Source organism: Hemiscyllium ocellatum, chromosome 10, assembly GCF_020745735.1.
Source record: "Hemiscyllium ocellatum isolate sHemOce1 chromosome 10, sHemOce1.pat.X.cur, whole genome shotgun sequence".
NCBI classification, from domain to species: Eukaryota; Metazoa; Chordata; class Chondrichthyes; order Orectolobiformes; family Hemiscylliidae; genus Hemiscyllium; species Hemiscyllium ocellatum.
In genome coordinates, this window is record NC_083410.1 from 95,551,450 (window position 1) to 95,567,679 (window position 16,230).

The 16,230-nt window shown below is 39.0% G+C and overlaps 1 protein-coding gene across 3 annotated transcripts in view; it reads right to left on the bottom strand.

Moving 5' to 3' along the window:
- rmnd1 (required for meiotic nuclear division 1 homolog) overlaps positions 1-16,230 on the bottom strand; it is a 70,270-nt gene that overhangs the window by 21,935 nt on the left and 32,105 nt on the right. For all 3 annotated transcript variants that reach the window (XM_060831057.1, XM_060831056.1, XM_060831055.1), the window contains 3 exons: positions 15,148-15,223; positions 4,977-5,016; positions 4,211-4,311 (listed from right to left, as the gene is read on the bottom strand). In XM_060831057.1, the coding sequence (XP_060687040.1) occupies positions 4,211-4,311; positions 4,977-5,016; positions 15,148-15,223 (217 nt within the window). The remainder of the gene's footprint in view (positions 1-4,210; positions 4,312-4,976; positions 5,017-15,147; positions 15,224-16,230) is intronic.

Genomic DNA, 16,230 nt, shown 5'->3' on the forward strand with positions numbered 1-16,230 from the left:
AACTGAAAACAAAAAATGCTGGAGATCACACCGGGTCAGGCAGCATCCATGGACAGAAAGCGAATTAACATTTTGAGTCTAGATGACTCTTCAACAGATACCTGGATGGTTTGTGGAGTTTCTGAGCCAGAAGAATTTGGATAAAAATCTTCAAGTTATTATAACTGAAAATTTAGGCCACTAGAATTGTCAAAGGTGTATGCCAAAGGACTCAAAGTCACAATCCAAACAGAAGAAACTGGGGAGGGGGGGAGTAGGTGGGGGTGGAGTGGAAGCTGCTGCTTGTATTAAGATCTTTCGAACTCTCTTATATATATATGGCTTTCATGACCTTCTGTTTTGTGGTTAAAGAACATCAGCAACTTTGTGTGAATACATTTCACTGACTCACCATCACATTAGCCAAATGAAAAAACTTTAAGAATTCTTGTAATATAAAGTTAAAAGAAGAACTCATTTTTGGAAGGATGAACTGGGTTAAAATTGAAATGAAACAGCTTCTGTACAAAGTGAGTGTAACTGAGACTTAGAAAAATGCTTCATTCTAGTCTGTCGACCAGAAGGTTGCTGACTTACTTGGGATCAGGCTAGTTTGCCAATGTGAAAAAAATTAAACTTCATTTTCTCTAGGTGCCCCATAGGGATCTTTTCAAATTAAGAAGATTTCAAGCCATTTGGACTGTAAATCTATCAGTAAAACAAAAATCTAAATTCAAGGATCGTGACAAAGGAAGTACAAAAAGCAGCAAACCATGTTCCTTGATCTAAGGTGGAAATGGCATCCTGCTGCTCTAGTAGAACAGTCTGCAGTTTAATTTTGACCCAAGGGAATGAAAGATTGCTCATGGATGGCTATGCCATCTGTATCACTGACTTAATTTGTGCCACCCTGTGGTGCGAAAACCTTGCCCAGTAAATTCAATAAAAAAAACTGTATTGCTTCAGAAAGGATTTAACTATTTGTATTACTTGGCTTAGTCACAGTAATACTCTGCAAAGACACATTTTAAGCTAAAATCTTTAACAATCACACATAGGTATACATACCCTTTATGATATCCAGGCCACATTCAAAAATGCTGTTTAAAACCGGATTTCAAACAACTCAGATACAGTTTATTCATAGACCTTGAGCTGTGTTCCACAAAATATTTGGTGCAAGGAGTCATGCATATTACACAACTCTGGGAATGTCCAGCATCGAAACATCATCTTGCAACTTTCCATTTCTATGTATCTCAGAAATAGAGTTAGATATTCACACATTTTCACTAAAATTGAAACAAGCTGGACTTCCTGATGGGCCTTAGGACCCCAATGTCAGGACCAAATGGAAGTTTGGATCTTTCGCACATGCCAGCAGTGAAATCGGCATCACAGTCTTCTTGAAGGCAGCCATTTAATCTGCCATTACCATCATTGATATCCTACTAAAAATGCTGCTGATTCAAGCAGAGACCAGATAGCTCAAGAACTCCAGCAGCCCTACCAAGAGAGGTAGTCATTGCCAAACAGGTTGGCTGCATACATAGGTGTGAGGCATTAGAAATGGAATGGAAACCCCTCTGGGTAGATTTTTTGGACCTTGTGTATGGCCTTTTCTGCTGGTGGTCCCATTTATGGAGCATGGAATCTCCAGCTTCAATGCTTCTCAACCTACTGAACAGAAGCCATCTCCAAATGATGGTGAGGTTGTAAACATCGTCCCTAGTTGCAGCCTTAACTATATTAATTGGCTATCTGCCTTCATAGAAAGGTCCCAGTGAGGCAAATATGATGAGAGCTGCCCAACGCGGTTCCTTCTGTTTTCCTAGCCCCTCACCTCTAAATTTGACACTATGGAGCCAAGGAAAATTTAACTCAAGAATTTTACACACTGAAATGCTGCACACGGATGAAGAATAGGTGAATTAATGGATTTGAAGTATGACCATTCATTCAGTAATAATGCTGAGTCTTTAATTGCTATCAATGATGATGACTCCAAAGGAATGCTGAACATGCTCAAATGGCAGGACAAGTATTTTCATTTTGACACTCAGAATTTCAGTTTAAACAATTTCAGAACATTGCTATATATAAACTGATATCAAACTGTTTACGCGAGATTTTACAAACTGCAACAGATAGAAGGTCTGTGCGCGCGCGTGCGATGTGTGCATACAGGAGAACTTCCATTATCCGAACGTGATGGGTGGGCTCTATTTCATTTGGCTAATCAATTATTTAGTTAATCGATTAAATGCCTTTCCCCTGGAGCTCGGAGTTTTTAAAGTCTGCTCCTCGTTCAGGAGACGGCAGCAACTTACAGTGCATGAGCCCCCGCCCCCAAGCCCGTGCAACACTGCTTTCCCAACCCGTCCCACACCGCCACCATCTCTCCGGGTCAACCAAACTGGACACGAGCAACAAGACTGTCGCTGCTGCTACCTTTGTGGGGCAAATCTCCAAATAGCACACGCGCATGCACACACACAGACACAGACACAACTTTTTACTGCACCTTTTTGACAGGTTCCACCTTAGCCCTCTACAGGACAATGTTGGAGAGGTTATCTGGGGAAGTTGGGAGGTGGGGGGGTGGGAGAGGTGTGTTTAGGATACACCCCTTTGTGGGAGGAGAGGGAGACAGTGGGCAGTCAGTCATTTGGAGATGCTGCCTGTTTAATCACTGTAAACAAAAGACACGATCACTGCTGGAAACACGTCTTTGATGTAATGTTCCTATCGGGGCCTCGAAATCTCCTTCGGATAATCCATTTTTCGGATAATCGAGGTTCTTCTGTATACACACACACGTAATATATACAGTGTTGCTAACAAGTATAGTAACTTCTTGTCATAGACCATATCATTTGCAATGCCAGCAATTTTTTTGCCCATCTCTGATCCAAAAAGTGATTATTCAGAAGACTGTGAAACTTGAATGGAGTTGCCTCATTTTGCCAAAGCCCACTACCCAGTGGCAGTATTTGCATAGGACAATTTTCCTTTGTAAAATTGATGCTGAAATTAATTTTTTCCAAGGCCAAGTTTCGAGTGGGTGACTGGGCTACCATCCCAATGTCATCTCTGTCTGAGAAATATATTTCATCGCAGGCTTGTCGACACGTTTCCAGTGGTGATTGGCACTCTACCTGTCTGGAGGGCAGGATTTTCCAGATGCTCAGCACCCAATTAGTATGAATACACATCTTAAGGAGGAGCATCTTTGTGCAAATCTGGACTGCTACTTGGAAGGTACTTAGGGAGAAAATATTTTGGCAAAAGCATGCAAGTTGCTGCTTGTGGAAAAGTTGAGGACATGATTTCCCTTGGGTAGCAGGAAGATGCTGCAAATGCTGGAGTAAGACAGCAGACAATACCATGTCCAAGAACAATGGCTCAATGCTGACAAGTAGACAATGCTGAATTAACTATTCCTATTGCATTTTCTCTGCTTTAATAATCACCATAGCACTTCCTTCCTTTGCTCCATTTGCTTCTCTACTATATTAATTTTATTCTAATCACACAGATGTATTGCCGTGTCCCTTGCAGCTGTATTTGTTAACCGTCTTTACATTTCATTCTAGAACCACTTTCTTATATGTCACTCGTCATCAGCCTGCTCACATCTTGCATCCCCTCTCTATCTCTCGCATCAGATGACAAGGGAAATAACTACACTAGGCAGATCAATGACTACTGGATATGGAAAATTAAGAGACAACTTTCGGTGGGATGCTTGCTTATTTTATATATTTTTTCTCTACCCTTAAGCAATTATAGTACTCCATTATTACCTAGAATTTCCATGCAGTGTTGACCTTTGTTCCTCTTCTCTTCCTCTAGATTCTAAATGCCTGGACTCTGCAGAAGAGTGTGGAAGTAGGACAGCACTCCTGAGAAACACCAGCATTCACTCCATTCCTCCAAAGCACAATTATAGATATCAGCACCTTATGAGATAGGTCCCAAATTACTGGAATATCCAGCATTTCCACATTTGCTGAAGGGAAACATTTTGGGATCCTATTAGATTTAAATACTTCCTTTTCCTGGCCCCATCTGTGGAGAGAGAAAAACAGAGGTAATGTTTCACGTCTGCTTTGACTTAAGGTCACAAAACGTGAAATGTTAAATTTTGTTTCTCTCTCCTCAGATGTTGCCTAACCGGTTAAGCATTTCCAGAATTTTCTGATTGTATTTAAAATAATACAGCTCTTACTCTGCAATCCGGTAATTAATTTCCTCATTTTCCCAATGAACCAAAGCGATTTCATAAGGCTGGATCTCATGTGGCTCCAAGATTTGCATTACACGTTTCACCTGAAGGTAGAGAATTTGGAGACTGTTTTAAATAACAGACTAGAAATATAATTCATGTTTACTTTCTTAAAGAATTTTCATAAAACATAATTTGCAAAATATTAGAAACCAAATGAAATACAAATTTCATTATCTCAACCTGGATGATTCAGCATTTTCTTAATAAGCATAACTTTAATGCTGTCACTAACTCAATAATTTATTGTTCCCATTAAAATTACTCAATCAGCAAGTCAAGGTCTATTTACAGTTATTACATAAGAAATATACTGCACCAACGTTTTGTCACTGAATTAATAAATTAATTTTTCACTACTTCTTTGTTCTTTTCTGGTACATAGGAGAAGGACAGTTTTAACATTGCAACGTGTTTTGGAAATATTGAGCTAAATTTTTAATACGATTGTACCTACTTGAAAATGGACAGTTATTCCCACAATTAGAACTGTAAGATGTTGCAGTAGACAGAAAATATCAGAGAATGAGGCCACGACTCGCCAGAACAAGGAATGTGTGCCATCAGTAGAAAAGCAAAGCAGTCCAATAAATGGACATGATGAATGTTTCATGCCAACAGAGTTAGAAGTAGGAATTGGGGTAAACATGCAGTTAAAAGCAGCATAAGTAAACAATACCCTAGATACATGCAGTGTGATTCAACTTACTGCTTTATCTTCCACATTCCAAAAGACAACAGAGCCCTCCCTGTGTGTGCAAGAAATAAAGATTGTTAGTATTGGAGAAGGTCATGGAGAGGACCATCTGTTATATTTTAACAGCCAGATAATACATTGGATAGAAAATAGTTTCACAGCCTTAGAAACCCCATGACTGAATCTCACATATAAAATGCAAAAAAACAATTAATTTTCCTCAAACCATTAACAAATACTACAATTGATAGATTTACTACCAAATGAAAGCATTTGGTGTAATAAGTTACATTAGTGAATTATAATCACAGAATTGTTATTGGGCAGAAGGCAACCATTCAGTCCATCATGTCTGCACTGACTTTGTATCAGTTTCCTGCCAGTACCACATGACCATCGTATTATTTCTACTCAAACAATCAATTAATATTCTCCTGGACGGTCTCGATTGAACCTGCTTCCACCACACCCCCAGGCAGTGCATTTCAGGCCTAAACTCCATCTGTGCAAAGTTTTTTCTCAAATCATATTTACTTCATTTACAAATCATTTCAAATCAGTGCCCTATTGTTCTTGATCCTATTATGGGCTGGAACGGTATCTTCCCATCCGCTCTGTGCGGATCCCTCATTATTTCAATATTTCCACTAAGTCTCTTTTTAGCCTTTTCCTCTCCAAGGAGAACAGTCTACATTTTTCAATCTATCTTCATAATTGCAGATTCTCATCCCTGGGACCACTCCCATGAACATTTCTCTCTAAGGTGTTCATATTTTTCTTAAAGTGTAGCATCCAGAACTGTACACAATACCCTAGTTGGGTTTAACTAGAATCTTATATAAGTTCAACATAGCCACCCCTCTCTTGTATTCTATACCCATATTGAGAAAGCAGAATACACTATTTGCTTTGTCAACCCCTTTGTCCACTTGTCCTGCCACCTGTACTGAATTATGTAAATAGACAACCAGGGTTTCTCTCCTCTTAAATACCCTTTAGAGTAACATTTCATTTTAAAGTTATGTTTAATCTGAACACTGTTACCAGGTGGAGTAACAAGTATGAATATTCAGGAATACAGTGATGACATCACCAGGCCTGTCTGTGCATGTAGTGATTTTATCAGGCACAGGATGAGGTGGTGAAACAGGCAGGGGCCAAAAGGGTGGAGGAAGGGAGTGACCAGAAGAGCATAGGAGGGCTGGTGAACAGGTCTGTCATAGCCAGTTGATATCTGTGCATGCATGGAAGTTATTGTGTCATTTTTGGTTAAAAATTGCTCCTTATTTTATACCATCTTGCCATTTTATTTCTAACAAAATGGACCACCTCATGCTTCTCTGCAATCAACATATCCCCCATCTCCACCAGTTTGTCAATACCCATCTGAAATTCTATGCTGTCTTCCTTGTAGCTTACAATGCTTCCAAGTTTTAAATTGTTTACAAACTTAAAATTGTCTCTTGCATTTCAAGATCTAGATCATTAAATAAATCCAGAAAAGCAGGGATTCCAATATCGACCCTGAGGGAACTCAACTATAAACCTTCTTCTGGCTTGAAAAATATCCATTAACCATAGTGTTTCCTTTCACTTAGCCAAGCATACATCCACATTGCTACTGTCCCTTTTATTCTATGAGCCATAACTTTTCTCACAAGTCTGTTGCATGGCACCGTATTGAACGTCTTTTGAGAAACCATCAACAGCATTACTCTTATCAACCCTCTCTGTTACTTCTATAAGGTATTCCAGCAAATTAATTAATAATGATTCTTCTGCATGAAATCTATGTTCACCTTCACTGATGAACCCACATTTGTCCATGTAATTATTAATTCTATCCCAAATTATTGTTTCCATAAGAACTAGAAACAGGAGTAGGCCATTCAGCCTCTTGAGCTTGCTCCGCCATGTAATGCAATTATGAGCGATCTCATCTTGGCTTCAACTCTACTTTCCTGCTCACTCTTCATAACCTTTCACCCATTATTAATTAAAAACCTCTCTCCTCCTTAATATCCCAACATCCACTGCATTCTGGGGTAGTGAATTCCACAGATTCATAACCCTTCGAGAGAAGTAATTTCTCATTTGTTTTAAATCTGTTACTCTTTATCCTAAAACTTCTAGATTCCCCCATGAGAAACATCCTCTGTATATCTACTTTCTCAATCCCCTTTAGCATGTATTCCTTAATCAGATCTCCTCATTCTTGTAAACTTCACAGAGTATAAACTGCTCATTCTCGCATCATAAGACAAAACCCCTCATCTCTGGAGTCAATCTTGAGAACCTCCCCTGACCTGCATCCAATGCAACTACATCCATCCTCAAGTAAGAGGAACAAATTGGAAGCAATACTCCAGTTGCAGTCTCATCAATGCTTTGTACAGTTACAGTAAGCACTTCTGCACTTTTATACTTCATTCCTTTAGCCATAAATGCTAAAATTCCATTTGCTTTCCTTACTATCTGCTTACTAGTTTTCTGCGATTCATACACGAGGTCACCCAGATCTCTGTGCACAGAAGCACTACGAAATTTCATTAGATATTATGTTATCTTTCTACCACACTGACCAAAATAGATAACCTCACACTTGCGCATGTTAAACTTCACCTACCAAATTGTGGCCTATTCACTGAACCAATCTATATCCATCTGTAAATTCCTTGTTTATTTATTACAGTTTACTTTCCCACCTAGTTTCATGTCATCTACAAATCTGGCTATAGTATTTTCTATTCCTGTATCCACGTCCTAAATGTAGATTGCAAATAGTTGGACCAGAGGTTCAAACCCTACGGCAGCCAACTAGCGACATCCTTACAACTAGAAAAAGACCCATTTAGCTCGACTCTCCACTTTCTGTTGATTAGCTAATCCTCTATCCAAACTTATAAAATACCCCAACCACCTGATCTTATCTTGTGTATTAACCTTTTGTGTGGCATCTTATCAAAAGCCTCCTGGAAGTACAGATAAACTACATCTACAGGAGCCCCAAATCCTTCTTGATTGTTACATCTTCGAAGAACTCTACAAAATTAGCTAAAAAATATTTACCCTTTATAAAACCATGCCAACTCTGATGGATTATGTCTTGACATTTCAAATGCCCTGTCATTACTTCCTTAATAATATATACTAACAATTTCTCAATGACACATCATGAAACTACATCATCTGCATTTGGAAAACAATCCCACAATTTGAAAATTTCAACTGACTCCCACATTCACAGGTGTTTTTGGCTAGTTCTGACCACCCAGAATTCAAAGAAGTGCTCCTGATTTCACTTCTGAATGATCTTTTAACAATTTTATTATGGTCTGGAGTTCTGCATTTCTCCTCCAGATTTAATAGTTTCTTCATATCTATTCAATCATATTCTTTAATCATTTAGAATATCAGAGCCGAGCACAAAAGTGACATTACACATAAACATAAGTTCATTGGTTGGTGATAGCTACTATATTGACTAACTAGATTCCTAGATTCCGTACAGTGTGGAAAGAGGCCATTCAGCCCAACAAGTCCACAATGACCCTCCGAAGAGCATCCCACCCTATTCTTGCAACCTGACACCTCCCATGGCTAATCCAACTAGCCTACATATTCCTGGATACTATGAGCAATTAGCAACTAACTTGTATATCTTTGGAGGAAACCAGAGCACCTGAAGAAAACTCATGCAGACATGGGGAGAATGTGCAAACTGCATACAGACAGTTACCGGACGGTGGAATTAAACCCGGGTCTCCAGCACTGTGTGGCAGCAGTGCTAGGCACAGAGCCACTGTGCTGAGGACCACTGGAGATAGTTCATCCACTCAGCAGTTCTGGCTGAAGACTGTTGCAATTAGGACCAAATAGGGTACTTTAGGACCCAACCAGATCAATCAGTAGTGCTGCTGCCGAGCCACTGTTTTTGGTGGACATTGAAATCCCCTACCCAAAGTAAATATTATGTTCTTGCCACCCTCAATGGTTCCTCCAAGTGTTGTTCAACAGTGAGGAGTTCTGATTCATCAGTCAAGGAAGGTGATCAGCAGGAGATTTCTGTGCGCACATTTAACCTGATACCACGAGATTTCACAGGGTTCAGGATCAATGCTGAGGACTCTCAGGACTACATACCACTGCATTCTGCAGTGCTATCATCTTTGTTCGGTCGGCCCTGTTGGTGCGAAACATATCCAAGGATGATGGTGGCGTCTGGGACGTTGTAAGGTATGATTCCATGAAGCTAACTGTGTCAGGCTTTTCTTCGACCAGTCTGAGAGACGGCTCTCCCAATTTTGGTAGACACCCCCAAATGGGTTAGGTGTAGGAGGACTTTAAAGCTTGACAAGGCTGTTTTTGCATTGTTGTTTCTGCCTGGGTCAATGCCAGGTGGTCTGAATGGCTTCATTTCTTTGTTGAAACAGCATAGCAATTGACATAACTGGATGGCTTGTTAGACCATTTCAGACAGCAGCTAAGAGTCAACTACATTGCTGTAGCTCTGGAGTCACAGATAATCCAGAACAGGTAAGGATGCCACATTTCCTTTCTGAAGGACATTAGCAACCAGACGGGCTCAAAGGAATTTAAGTCAGGTTTACACTAGCTGTCCTCGTAAGTTACATTTTTTTGATCCAGTCATACAGCCAATATTTCTTCCCCTCCCAAACCTCCTCCCAACACACACAATCTTGTAATTAGCACCTCTGATCGCGTTGTGCCTCTTCTTTCCCACAACCACTTCTACTTCCTTTGTATCTTGTTCTATGGTACTTTTTATCTCCAAATTTCCTCAATATTTCCCGACCCACCCTTCTGTTGCATTTGCTCCTGTTCTCTTTTCAATGGTATAATGCACATGTCTTCACCAACATTCAGTTCCATAATCACTGGACATGTAACATTAACTCTTTTTCTCTCTTCAGAAATGCCATCTAACCAGTTGAGTTTCTTCAGCACTTTGTTTCTTTTATTACCTTTGTTGAGGTTTGGAACACAAACTAAATGCAGCATACAATATTAGTTGAAGCCTGATTAAATTTGAACAACTGTAGAATTACTTCCATACTTTTGAATTTTAAATCACTTGAGATACAATCAAGATCCTATTAACTTTTACAATTGCTTTTTATACTTCGGTGATGTGCTTACAAGAGCACAGAAATCCCCTCAGTTTCATAGCTCTAGTCGTTATTCATTAAGAAAATATGCTGATTTGTCTTACTCAGATCCAAAGTAGATTACCTCATATTTCCTTATATTAAATGGTGTTATTGTAATTTTTCAAAAACTCACGTAGTTCCTTTCTAACTTGCTCATAGCATCCAGCCAACCTACTGTGTTATGAAGGAGGAAATTATGTGTCCTAACTGAATGTTATCTGCAAAGTCTGACCCAAAAGCACAGCTTGTTTTCATGTTTTATTATGCAAAATGATGCATATTCCAATCAGTGTTGCAGCTAGGCTATAGGGATATAATAGTGTGTAATATCCTATGTAAAACTGGAATGCAAAGATGTACCACATTCCAGCACACGCAGCAAAAAGGTCGTTCAATCTAAATTAAAATTTAAAGGCTTAAAAGAGAGTAACAATACATTTATACATATGCCCCCTTCAAAGCCTAAGTGAACAAGGAGTAGGCAATACAAACATCGGTTTGAATAAATAAAGACCTACATCAAGGCGACCTTTGCATGGAGCCACAGAAAATGTGGGAGATACAAAATGAATAGTTTGCATCAGTGTTTACTGCGGAAAAGGATATGGAAGAATTAGACTGGAGGGAAACAGAAGTGACATCTTGCAAAATGTCCAGACTACACAGGAGGAAGTGCTGGATGTCTTGAAATGGTTAAAAGTGGATTAATCCCCACGACCTGATTAGGTGTAGCTGAGAACTCTGTGGGAAGCTAGAGAAGTGACTGCTGTGCCTCTTGCTGAGATACTTGTATCATCAATAGTCACAGGTGAGGTGCCGGAAGACTGGAGGTTGGCAAACGTGGTGCCACTGTTTAAGAAGGGCGGTAAAGACAAGCTAGGGAACTATAGACCGGTGAGCCTGACCTCAGTGGTGGGCAAGTTGTTGGAGGGAATCCTGAGGGACAGGATGTACATGTATTTGGAAAGGCAAGGACTGATTTGGGATAGCCAACATGGCTTTGTGTGTGGGAAATCATGTCTCACAAATTTAAATGAGTTTTTTGAAGAAGTAACAAAGATGATTGATGAGGGCAGAGCAGTAGATGTGATCTATATGGACTTCAGTAAGGCGTTCGACAAGGTTCCCCATGAGAGACTGATTAGTAAGGTTAGATCTCATGGAACACAGGGAGAACTAGCCATTTGGATACAGAACTGCCTCAAAAGGTAGAAGACAGAGGTGGTGGTAGAGGGTTGTCTTTCAGACTGGAGGCCTGTGACCAGTGGAGTGCCACAAGGATTGGTGCTGGGCTCTCTACTTTTTGTCATTTACATAAATGATTTGGATGCAAGCATAAGAGGTACAGTTAGTAAGTTTGCTGATGACACCAAAATTGGAGGTGAAATGGACAGCGAAGAGGGTTACCTCAGATTACAACAGGATCTGGACCAGATGGGTCAATGGACTGAGAAGTGGCAGATGGAGTTTAATTCAGATAAATGCGCGGTGCTGCATTTTGGGAAAGCAAATCTTAGCAGGATTTATACACTTAATGGTAAGGTCCTACGGAGTGTTGCTGAACAAAGAGACCTTGGAGTGCAGGTTCAAAGCTCCTTGAAAGTGAAGTCGCAGGTAGATAGGATAGTGAAGGCAGTGTTTGGGATGCTTTACTTTCTTGATCAGAGTATTGAGTACAGGAGTTGGGAGGTCATGTTGCGGCTGTACAGGACATTGGTTAGGCCACTGTTGGAATATTGCGTGCAATTCTAGTCTCCTTCTTATCAGAAAGATGCTGTGAAACTTGAAAGGATTCAGAAAAGATTTATGAGGATGTTGCCAGGGTTGGAGGATCTGAGCTACAGGGAGAGGCTGAACAGACTGGGGCTGTTTTTCCTGGAGAGTCGAAAGCTGAGGGGTGACCTTATAGAGGTTTACAAAATTAATGGCATGAATAGGATAAATAGACAAAATATTTTCCCTGGGGTCGGGGAGTCCAGAACTAGAGGGCATAGGTTTAGGGTGAGAGGGGAAAAGATATAAAAGAGACCTAAGGGGCAACTTTTTCACGCAGAGGGTGGTACTCGTATGGAATGAGCTGCCAGAGGATGTAGTGGAGACTGGTACAATTGCAAGATTTAACAGGCATTTGGATGGGTATATGAATAGAAAGGGTTTGGAGGGATATGGGCTGGGTGCTGGCAGGTGGGAATAGGTAGGGTTGGGATATCTGGTCCGCATGGACGGGTTGGACCGAAGTGTCTGTTTCCATGCTGTACATCTCTATAACTAACTAGAATCCGAGAATCCCTAGAGTGTGGAAATATGCTATTCGGCCCACTGAGTCCACACTGACCCTCTATGACTCTATAATTCAACTGGCAATCAACTCAGAGTGCCCATAGTTAGGAGCAAGTCAGCAAAGACTCTAACTGCCAGTACAGATTAACCCGTATGGTTTAAGTTAAAACAGTGATTGATAAATGTATGGGCATACACATTAAGCAGACGTCCCTGTGCATTAACAATGGACTTCTTTTAGAATTGCCTAAGCAACAAACAGAACAATGTTTTACTGAACCACTGAGGTTTCTCTCCAAAGCTGGTGCACTATTAGTAATGTTATTTAATACTTTTTGGAAGCATTTCCTTCAGCTATTTTTTTCCCAAAAAGCTGTGAGAGTGTAGGCTAGTGTCTTGTACAAATCAGAATTGTGAAAGTTGAAGGAGATGTAGATAATGAGGGCATTTGATATATTAGTTTTAGAGGTGGTTCCTGGCATAAATCAGAACTTCTGCAAAGGACAGAAATCTTACATTTTACTTAGCCATTGAAAATTTACTTGCTCTGCACCATATCTGCTGTCGCATAAAAGAGAAACAGTTATGAATATATTCTGTTCATTAAGCATTAAAAAAAGCCAGAAACAGAGTACTTTCTTTAAGAATTATCCATTTTATTGAAGGCCCTAAACTGTGGAGGTTCAAAAAACCAAATGATCCATTCTCACTTGCAGTTATCAATTCTCCCGAGCCAGTCATGAAAACTGGCAGCTCTGCACTGGCAGAAATCAAAGACTTCCTCATGAGCTCTCAACTAAAACAAATACAATCCTCCTTCCCAGAGCACCAATATATTGCCGGGAATTAGATATGTGATAAGGCTAATTAATAAAATAATTAATTGGAAATAAATAAAATGCCTATTATTGTTGGTGATTCTTACAGCAGACAGGACCTGCTTACCCAGGACACAACACCAAGATAGAAATAATCAGAAATGCGTAAACACCCTATTTCTGTACACTTTGCTTTCATAGGTTAATAGCTTGTCTTCAAATGCAACATTGAGGCATCTGAAGTGGATCTCAATTTAGACAGTGAAATAAAAGGAATCCATAGGCTAGTGGTCGAATTGAAAGGTGCATGACTGGGTTGGATTGTTAAATGTCTGAAGGAGAATTGAATCAGTCTCAGCCTCTACATTCAAGGATTACCATCATTACTGGAGAGATTGAAGATTGCAGGACTACCGTCCGTGGTGAAGGCAGTGCTGGTGCAGTCAGGCGATTTGTTGAGAATCAGGCAGCATGTTTATAGACCTCAGGAGCATTTGATAACAACCTTATATCTATCACTTAATCGGAGGATAATTACTCAAACTGATTGCCTTTGATACTTACTTATGTAATTGAACTAATGCCTGCTAAAGTCAAAGTCGTTTAAATTTAATGGGCCCTTTTATGGCGCAGTGGTAGTGTCTCTAGCCCGCTGACTGACAGGCCCAATTTCAGGTCCCGCCTACTCCAGAGGCGTGTTAAACAAAATGGGTGGGATGAATATGCCCTGATCCACAAGGTGGGTAAAGTTAAAATTTGGAATTTGTATGTCCAACATATGAAAACATGAATGTGAAATTTAGCCAGTGATTAAGATAAGATCTGTTTTAAGATCCAAATTGTTCCACGAACACTGATGTCTTAAATCCAACAAGGAGTCACCATTTTCCTCAACAGTACTTTAAATAAATTCCAATGATCAAACAATTGAACATTTTTGATGAGAGAATATTGTTATCCAAGTTTCAGAATATTTCACTGTTCCAGAGTAGTAACAATATGCTAGAAAATACATGATATCAGAACTGAAAGGATATATCTGTCTGGAAAAACTTAAAAGACTGGGACTCTTTCCTCTGAAATGAGAAAGCTGCAGGGTGACTGTTAGAAGTTTTTAAGATTATGAAATGATTTGATAGATTTATATTGGAGTATAAGAAAGTGAGAACTGCAGATACTGGAGATCAGAATTGAAAGTGTGGTGCTGGAAAAGCATCAGAGGAGCAGGAGAATCGACGTCTTGGGCATAAGCCCTTCATCAGGAATCTGTAAGGTGGTTACAAGTTTGGTTAAAACCAGAATTAGGGGTGATTCAGTACAAGATAATCTTTAATAAATTCAATAGGGAATTCAGGAGAAACTTCATTACTCAGAAAGGCCTTTGAGGATGTGGATCTACCCACCACAGCACTGGTTGAGGTGGCTGGCAAAGATGCAGTTAAGGGATAGAACAATAAGTGCATATGGGAGAAGACAAGGATTTAGCGATAGGGCTAGAATAAGGATAGTAGGATGTTCACAGACATGTTGTCCGTAATGGTCTAATTCTGTGTTGTAAAAATGTAACATAATACAAATGAAAAACTGAATGATAATTAAATGTATTTATTTAGGTTTAACCCTCTTTCTATTCTCACCTAGAGTGTTTAAGATTAGTATATGCTAAAACCTGTGTCCCTTTAAAGTTATTGTTATCGCAAAGTTGGAGTTTAACAGAATAGTGGAATATTATCGAAAAAATCTTTTGAATAAGCTATGATTTAATGAGGATCAACTTTAAAAAAAATTTGCTGCATTAATATACAACTCGTATCCTTGTATCAGGAAAGTAGAAAAATACACCAAAGTGCAACTGACACAATAGAACACACTACAACATTTCAAATTTTATAAAAAAAGATCATGCAAACCAACCTGAATAAAAAAATTAATCCATAGTCATTTGGCTTGGCCAACATGTCAGTTCCAATTACCAGGACATTTGAGGCATCTAGAAAAAACATTGAGGAAGGAATAAAATTATTTAATCCTTTAATAATGACAAATAGAAAAATACAAGAAGATTCAAACAGACGATACAGTTCAATTTGTAGCATTCTTTCCACTGAGCAAAAATATCAGAATATTAAGTAATTTATTAAAATGATCAGTCATTAAGAATGGAAAATGAATAGCAAATAGACATTACAGAAATTTTGTAACATCTGATTTCCAGGATCAATGGCTATTCAACTCACCCTCATCATTTGAACATCACTAATTTTCACTTGAATAATTGGGGTAAATGGAGGAATGTGCAATCATCATTATATCAGTATTAAGAGCTAAAAATTGGTGTTATATATTGATGTGTTTGCTATACATCTCGAATGACTTACATTATATTTTGACTGTATTATCTTTACACACAACAAAATCTCACTGCTCACCTTCCTCTTGATAACCAAGAGTGGAATATATTATGATGCCAATCATTTCTCCCTCAAAAGAAGATTAAATCTCATATCTATCACTTAACCTGAGCTCAGAAATTGAAGGCAAAGGTAGGTTAAACAAGAATAGATTATTTGAAGGTAGATAAGATTAAATTATGCTTTGGTGAAATTCAGAAGGTTTGCCTTTGGAATCTTAGCTGTCTAAACAAAATGGAAATTTAGCTTCACAACTGCCATCAATTTTGAGACCTAGATTATGTCATGTTTTTACAATATTCGTTGGTCCATCAATGCTCAATAAGATACTTTTCAGGTTTTCTTTATTAGTAACAGACCAGATAGTTTGCAATGCTTAGTTTATATTGTCATAATCTCCAAGAAATATTAATGTAAGGCAAAGTTCATTTGTGAAACAAAAGTATATGTGCTGAACCAAAATCCAAACTCAATTCTGTCGGTAGGAGAGAAAACCCATTTTTAAAAAACCTCTTCAAGATACATTCTTTACTTTCTTATGAATAAACAGTAAAATACCGGTGGTTAAAGGCATATGTTGTTTGTC